At 41.5% G+C, this 8,082-nt stretch overlaps 1 protein-coding gene across 3 annotated transcripts in view; it reads left to right on the top strand.

Moving 5' to 3' along the window:
* The window catches only part of SDAD1 (SDA1 domain containing 1), a 39,313-nt gene that overhangs the window by 3,960 nt on the left and 27,271 nt on the right, over positions 1-8,082 (top strand). For 2 of the 3 annotated variants that reach the window (XM_011966189.1, XM_011966188.1), the window contains exons 2-3: positions 5,300-5,404; positions 5,869-5,967. In XM_011966189.1, the coding sequence (XP_011821579.1) occupies positions 5,300-5,404; positions 5,869-5,967 (204 nt within the window). Of the gene's footprint in view, positions 1-5,299; positions 5,405-5,793; positions 5,968-8,082 lie in introns of all 3 variants that reach the window. The other variant, XM_011966190.1, reaches the window with a different exon arrangement.

Raw genomic sequence — 8,082 nt, 5'->3', positions numbered from 1 at the left:
CAAGCTCCGCCTCCCGGGTTTACGCCATTCTCCTGCCTCAGCCTCCCGAGTAGCTGGGACTACAGGCGCCTGCCACCTTGCCCGGCTAGTTTTTTTTTGGTATTTTTTAGTAGAGACAGGGTTTCACCGTGTTAGCCAGGATGGTCTCGATCTCCTGACCTCGTGATTCACCCGTCTCTGCCTCCCAAAGTGCTGGGATTAAGGAGGGCAATTAGCCAACATATATGGATATATGGACAACTCTTTAAAGGACTTTTTCTGAAGAGAGAAATGGAGTAGAAGGTACAGAGTAAAGTGGAATCAAGAAAGGATTTTTTTTTTTTTCCAAGACAGAGTCTTGCTTAGTTGCCCAGGCCAGAGTTCAGTGGTGTGTGTGATCATGGCTCACTGCAGCTTCAACCTCCTGGGCTCAAGCAATCCTCCCACCTCAGCCTCCTGGGTAGCTGGGACCACAAGTGTGCAACCACCATTCCCAGCTGATTTTTTTGTAGAGATGAGATCTTGCTATGTTGCCCAGGCTGGTCTCCAAGCTGAAACCATGCAGTCTTTCTGCCTCAGCCTCCGAAAGTGCTGGGATTATAGGCATGAGCCACCATGCCCAACCAAGAAAGGTTTTTTTTGTTTTGTTTTGTTTGTTTGTTTGTTTTTAAGATGGCAGAAAGAACAGCATATCTATATACTGATGGGACAGAACCTATTGAGGCAGGAAATGGGAAGTGGGAACTAGTGAAGCAAAGACCTTGATTGAGTGACATTACAGGGTTTAGAATCTAATGCATAACTGGAGGGACTAGCCTTAGATGGTGGCCTGATAGCTTTTGTCATAGGAGAGAAGGTAAAGTATATGGGCACAGGAGAAGATAGGTGGTTGAATGGAAATTATTCTCAGATTGCTTATACTCCTAGTGAAATTGGAGATAAGATCATCTGCTGAGAATGAGGACAGGGAAAAAGTGAGGTTTGAGGACAGAATGCAAAGTACGAAATGGTTGTCCAGAAAAGTGGGAAAGTGAAGGGACTGGAGAAATGTAATCAGATTGCTGGAGTACATGCAGGGCTTATTTGAGGTTTGTAGTTACAAATTTATGCCTATAGGCCCAGCTAATCGGGAGGCTAGGGCAGTTGGATTGATTAAACCCAGGAGTTTGATGCTGCATTGAGCCATGATAGCACCGCTTCACAGAAACCTGGGCAACAGAGCAAGACCTTGGCTCTAAAAAAAAAAAAACTAAAATGAAAAAAATGAAATGACACCAATTAGCCGATTTTCTCCAACCATGTTCAGCTCTGGGAGCGTAGCTGTAGAGAGGGAAAGCACAGGGTGGGCATTTTACCAAATGGGTATAATGACGAGAGAAGTGGGCAAGTGAGTTGAAGTATATGCATGAAGGTGATTGTAATGATTGATCATGGAATTGAAGCTGGATGAGAAGGGAAGTTGGGGCGGGGGTTAGTTAGGTGCAGTGGAAAGGTGGTAGGCTTAGTGGACTATGGATTCTGATGAGATTGAAGGATCATTGGAGTTTGGAAAATAGGAGATGTGGTTGGAGAGGAATATACCTCTGGTTGAGATTATGGAGTTGTAATATAGTTATTGGTAATGACAACAATTAGGGTGTGACCATGGAAGTGAGTGCTAAGATACAGTAAGTTCAAGATGATTAGAGGAGGAGAAGTCAGGGTAATGAGGGACCAGGGTATTGGAAAGATCCTCCATGTGGTTACGAAATCACCAAGTATTGTAACAGGAATTGTGATAGAGTGAGAAGACAGTGAGCAAAGAGCTGAAATGTTCAAGGAATGTGAGGATAGCCCTAGTCTTTAGATGACTACAGGGAGAAATAGTGGGTCTTGTGGCATAAGATTCAAAGCTGGGGGTGAGTACAGTTAAGGAGGAGAAAGGATGTTAATCTGGAGGGATATGAGTGCTCTGGAAGTAGCACTGATAAACAAGGATGCCTACTGACTCATCCATGCTGGGAGAAAGAAACGATATAGCAGTGTGTCAGGAGAAAACCACTGTTCCCATAGAGCATCCGAATGACTGGGCTGTTTAAAAGAGATTCAGATGCCTTGGCCCCACCCCAAGAGTTTCAGGATTCTAGTGGTATGAGGATTAGAGTGAGGGGGATGAGGGATGGCCAGGGAATACTGGGCTCTTGTGGTGACTGATGCACATAACGGGTGTAATGAGATTAGTCCTGATCATCTCAAGGTGGGTAAATAGTGTTAGCTGGGCTATGGGTGGGGTAGGGGAAGAACTGGGGTGAGGATTTTGTCAGGAGCATGAGGAGTTCTGCAGCCCTCTCCTCACTCCTATTCAGTGGAGGTGTGGGGTCAAGAGAGAAGTGGTTCTGTCTGAAGCATGTAGGGACTTGACTTCTGTTCTTAGCAAAAGCTAGAGGCCTGGCAGTTTTGTTGGGGAAATCAAGTTATATTTTTTGACCATGCTAAGTTTATGATGTCTGTTTAGACACCTAAACAGAGATGTCAGACGGGTGACTGGATATGTGAATTGGGAGTTCACTGGGCCAGGTAGGGATGATGAGAAAGAGTGTGTGTGTGTCACATAGTTTAAAGACATGGACTATGTATGGGTGGAGAGTAGTTAGCTGTAAGGCATGGAACTGTGGAACTGAGGCCTGGTGAATTCCAACATTTGATTATCACGTGGCTGGTACAACTAAACATAAGTAAATGAGTTGATATACATGAGGAGCTTAGCACATAACAAATGCTGAATAAGTGGAAGCTATTATTATTTCCATGCGTCTACTGCTATTGGCTGTTAACACATCCTGTCTAGAACTCTAGCATAAAGTTTTACTTGATACTTAAAAGGGGAGCCAGGTGCTATGCCTCACACCTGTAATCCCAGCACTTTGGGAGGCTGAGGTGAGAGGATCACTTGAGGCCAGGAGTTTTGAGTCCAGCCTGGGCAACATAAAGAGACCCCATCTCTACAAAAAATAAAAATGAAAAATCAGCCGGGCATGGTGGTGAACGTCTGTGGTCCCAGCTACTTAGGAGGCTGAGGCAGGAGGACCTCTTGAGCCCAGAAGTTTGAGGTGGCAGTGAGCTATGATTGTGCCACTGCACTCCAGCTTGGGTGACAGAGACCTCGTTTTTGTTTTTGTTTTTTTGTTTTTTTTAAAGGTACCAAAACAGATATATGGATCAATAGAACAGAACAGAGGCTTCAGAAATAACGCCACACATCTACAACCATCTGATCTTTGACAGACCTGACAAAAACAAGCAATGGGGAAAAGATTCCCTATTTAATAAAACGTGTTGGGAAAACTGGCTAGCCATTTGCAGAAAGCTGAAAATGAACCCCTTCCTTACACCTTATACAAAAATTAAATCAAGATGGATTAAAGACTTAAATGTAAGACCTAAAACCATAAAAACCCTAGAAGAAAACCTAGGTAGTACCATTCAGGACATAGACACGGGCAAGACTTCATGACTAAAACACCAAAAACAATGGCAACAGAAGTCAAAATTGACAAATGGGATCTAATTAAGCTAAAGAGCTTCTGCAAGCAAAAGAAACTATCATCAGAGTGAATAAGCAGCCTATAGAATGGGAGAAAATTTTTGCAATCTGTCCATCTGACAAAGGGCTAATATCCAGAATCTGCAAGGAACTTAAACAAATTTACAAGAAAAAAACAAACAACCCCATCAAAAAGTGGGCAAAGGATCTGAACAGACCTTTCTCAAAAGAAGACATTTATGCGGCCAACAAACACATGAAGAAAAGCTCATCAGCACTGGTCGTTAGAGAAATGCAAATCAAAACCACGATGAGATACCATCTCATGCCAGTTAGAATGACAATCATTAAAACGTCAGGAAACAGCAGATGCTAAAGAGGATATGGAGAAATAGGAATGCTTTTACACTGTTGGTGAGAGTGTAAATTAGTTTAACCATTGTGGAAGACAGTGTGGCGATTCCTCAAGGATCTAGAACCAGAAATACCATTTGACCCAGCAATCCCATTTGACCCAGCAATCCCATTACTGGGTATATACCCAAAGGATTATAAATCATTCTACTATAAAGACACATGCACATGTATGTTTATTGCGGCACTATTCACAATAACAAAGACTTGGAACCAACCCAAATGCCCATCAGTGATAGACTAGATAAAGAAAATGTGGCACATATACACCATGGAATACTATGCAGCCATAAAAAAGGATGAGTTCATGTCCTTTGCAGGGACGTAGATGAAGTTGGAAACCATCATTCTCAGCAAAATATCACAAGGACAGAAAACCAAACACTGCATGCTCTCACTCATAAGTGGGAGTTGAACAGTGAGGATGCATGGGCACAGGGAGGGGAACATCACACATTGGGGCCTGTCAGGGTCGGGCCCTGTTTATGTTAGCATTAGGGAGGGATAGCATTAGGAGAAATACCTAATGTAGATGGCAGGTTGATGGGTGCAGCAAACCACCATGGCACATGTATACCTACGTAACAAACCTGCGTGTTCTGCACATGTATCCCAGAACTTAAAAGTATAATTTTCAAAAAGGGGTTGGAGAGGATTTTGACTGGAGAGCTTCATGTACTTGAGATGTAATTTATATTTCTGACCTGTTATTTTTCTGCTGATTTGAGTGCTCTGCATACATGGACATGGTAGTAGGGGTCATTTATTTTTATTTTTATTTTGTGAGACAGGATGTCTCTCTGTTGCCTAGGCTGGAGCTCAGTGGCATGATCATAGCTCACTGCAGTCTCAACCTCCCTGGGCTCAAGTGATTATCCCATTTCAGCCTGTTGAGTAGCTGGGATTACAGATGCACACCACTACACCCTGCTAATTTTTGTATTTTTTGTAGAGACAGGGCCTCCCTGTGTTACCCAGTTTGGTCTCGATCTCCTGGGCTCAAGTGATCCACCCACTTTGGCCTCCCAAAGTGCTAGGATTACAGGTGTGAGCCACTACACCCAGCAGTAGGGACCATTTAGATAGTAATTGACAGAACAGGGCTACAGTCTGAATTTTGGGATTTATGTTTCTCTGTTCTTACACCGTGCTGCCTAAACTTGTAATGATAATTCTAAGGAAAGGGTCTTTAGATTATCTGTGATGTGCTCAGGTCTTTAAAAAGTGCACTTTGAAGAATGCAGATAAGGCAAAAGGAGTGTTTTTATATACTTTTGTAATATGTTTTTCTCCATGTGATTGTCAACAGTTTCTGCTAAGAATTTCTGCACTGAGAAAGTCATGTAGTAGAATGTGACAAACTTAAATTTTATTTTTCTACAGTTTCTACAGCAGTATAATCACTACAAATCCAATGTGGAGATTTTCAAATTGCAACCAAATAAACCCAGCAAAGAACTAGCAGAGCTGGTGATGTTTATGGCACAGGTAAGAATACAATTTCTTAAATAAAGACCGGTGTTACACACAGTTTGCCAAATATTTTTTTCACTAATACTCAACCTTATTCCACTCTGGAATGGGAACTTAATTAAAATACGTTTCTAACTTTCCTTTTTTGTAAATTTTATTTTCTCCCTACCATGAGTTAGAGAATGTCACTAAATCTTTTTGCAGAACTAACCAGGACAAAACTTTAAGACTGTTTTTTTTTTCTTCAAATTCTTCATAAAAGCAGGTACTAAATCATGTCATAAATATTACTAAGACTAGAGAAACTATAATAAGTGTTGGAGAAATTAACACGTAGAAGGAAAAGAAGGTTGTTTGAAACCATCTACTTCTATGAAACATAGCCTTTTACTCTCCTTTTGCAGAACATCCTAAATGTGTGCATCTGAATTATAGGAGAGAAAGAGAGAAACTTCAGAAGAGCCTTTGCTTTGTTACAGATTAGTCACTGCTACCCAGAGTATCTAAGTAATTTTCCTCAAGAGGTGAAAGATCTTCTCTCCTGCAATCATACCGTATTGGATCCAGATCTTCGAATGGTAGGACCAGTAGTTGGATGAATAAATTGTGCTGTGTTCATGTGTGCTGCGTTCATATATATTTAAATGAGAACAGCCTCTCTGCTAATTTTCTTTGGAAAATGTAAATTATTATATCCTTTCCTAAAAATCCTTCTATGGTTTCTCATTTATACTTAGGGTAGAACAGAAACTTAATAACCTGGCTCAAAGGTGCCTGCATCATCTGCTTCCTGCCTGTGTTTCTGATCTCCTGTTGTTTTCAGCTACACTGTGATCTTTCTATTCTTCTAGCACACTAACCCTGCAGGATGCTCTTTAACCTTTTGAGTAGATGATTTCTTCTAGTCATTCACATCTCATATGCATGAAGAATCCTAATTACAACTTGTCATTTTTATAATGCTTAAATTAGTAAACTTATCCATTAGACAGTCAGTTTGAGCATTTCATCATTGTCCCTTTAGTGGTTGAGGTTGAGTCCTGGCTGACATTCCCTTTACCAGGCCCGTGTACCCATTTGCCCTACTTGTTGTGAATATCAGCTACTGGTGGCCCTCAGCTGCCCTTTCTCTGAAACATTGTCCTCAGCTAAATCGGAGTCCTAGTGCCTGGGAGGTGTCCTCCTACCCCAGTAGCCCACAGCCCATTATCATGTGGTACAAAAGCCCAGCCCATTACCTCAGGGTGGCTCTGACTCCATTGCAGGTTGTGCTCCAGTGCTTTCCTGTGATGGGACTAAAGCTAGTCTCCAGTCAAGGACATATCCTTGCTTTGCTTTGCTTGTCTCTGCACTATCCTCCTTCCTTCACTTCCTTTCTGAGATCATACTCCCAACAAATCACTTGTAATAAATCAGTCTCTGATTCTAGGGAACCCAACCTAAGACATTTCCAAATTTAATATGTCTGCTTTTCAAACCTCTTTACAGCAGATAAGTACACAAATACGATCAGAAAACTTGCTAATATCCTGTAGCAAAACTTGTAGAAATGCCAAGTCTTTAGATTAATCTTTGTTTTCCATTAGATTTTCTCAGGTTTTTTATATTTCTATCATTTTTGTACTACTTTAGGATTTTAGTAATTTGATTAGGCCAAAAAGAAAAAGAATACCATCTCATACAAGCCAAGGTTGCAGATTCTGGATTGTCAACTGATTGACACTCAGGTGGTACATGGGACCTGGCAGCACAGCCCAAGGGACTCCAAACTTGAACCCCTAGTCTAAAGGCTTTTACCGATGTCACGTTACTCTTGAAGTCCTTGTAGCTCATAGAGATTTGATATTTTGGGTATAGAGACTTAATGGCTTTCCATGTAATTAGGATTTAAGTTTTATTTTCCTGGCGGTACCCCACCAAACTGGTCTGTGGGGATTATTAAATTAATAAATGTGCCAGGTATACCTGCAGTCCCGGCTTCTCAGGAGGCTGAGGCAGGAGGATTGCTTGAGGTCAGGAGTTTGAGCCTGAGGTGTGATATGAGCGTGCCTGTGAATAGCCACTACACTGCAGCCTAGGCAACATAACAAGACCTCGCCTCTAAATTTTTTTAAAAATGGAAAAAAATGTGTGTGTATATTTCTTTATAGTGCTTTATGATGATTAGTAGGTTTTTAAAAAATAATGGATTCCTTTGCTGGAGATAAAGGATTGAGTCTGTATAGTTAGCATTGCTCTTTAGAGGAAGCGTTGAACACACTGGAAGAAGCTATTTTTAATTGGTTATTGGGATAACCACCAATTCTTGTCAACCACTGTGCTTTCTTTCTACCTGGTGTATTTGCTATTTTTCCAAGACTTTTTGAGTCGTTCCCAAGTTTTTGTTCACTCTGTCCTGCTTACACAGACAGAAACATTGTGGGGTTTTTTTGGAAGAAATGAAATAGCCATATGTGGTAATTCTTACCTACTTAAATCAACAAAAATCAAGTTATATGTATTCCTTTGACATTGTAACTACCTTTTATGTACTTTAAAACTTTTTTTGAGCCGGGCGCGGTGGCTCAAGCCTGTAATCCCAGCACTTTGGGAGGCAGAGACGGGCGGATCACGAGGTCAGGAGATCGAGACCATCCTGGCTAACACGGTGAAACCCCGTCTCTACTAAAAGAATACAAAAAACTAGCCGGGCG

Source organism: Mandrillus leucophaeus, unplaced genomic scaffold (genome assembly GCF_000951045.1).
Source record: "Mandrillus leucophaeus isolate KB7577 unplaced genomic scaffold, Mleu.le_1.0 Scaffold75, whole genome shotgun sequence".
In the NCBI taxonomy this organism is placed as follows: domain Eukaryota; kingdom Metazoa; phylum Chordata; class Mammalia; order Primates; family Cercopithecidae; genus Mandrillus; species Mandrillus leucophaeus.
Note: the sequence above shows the minus strand (reverse complement) of the source record. Positions and strands in the feature narration are given on the sequence as shown.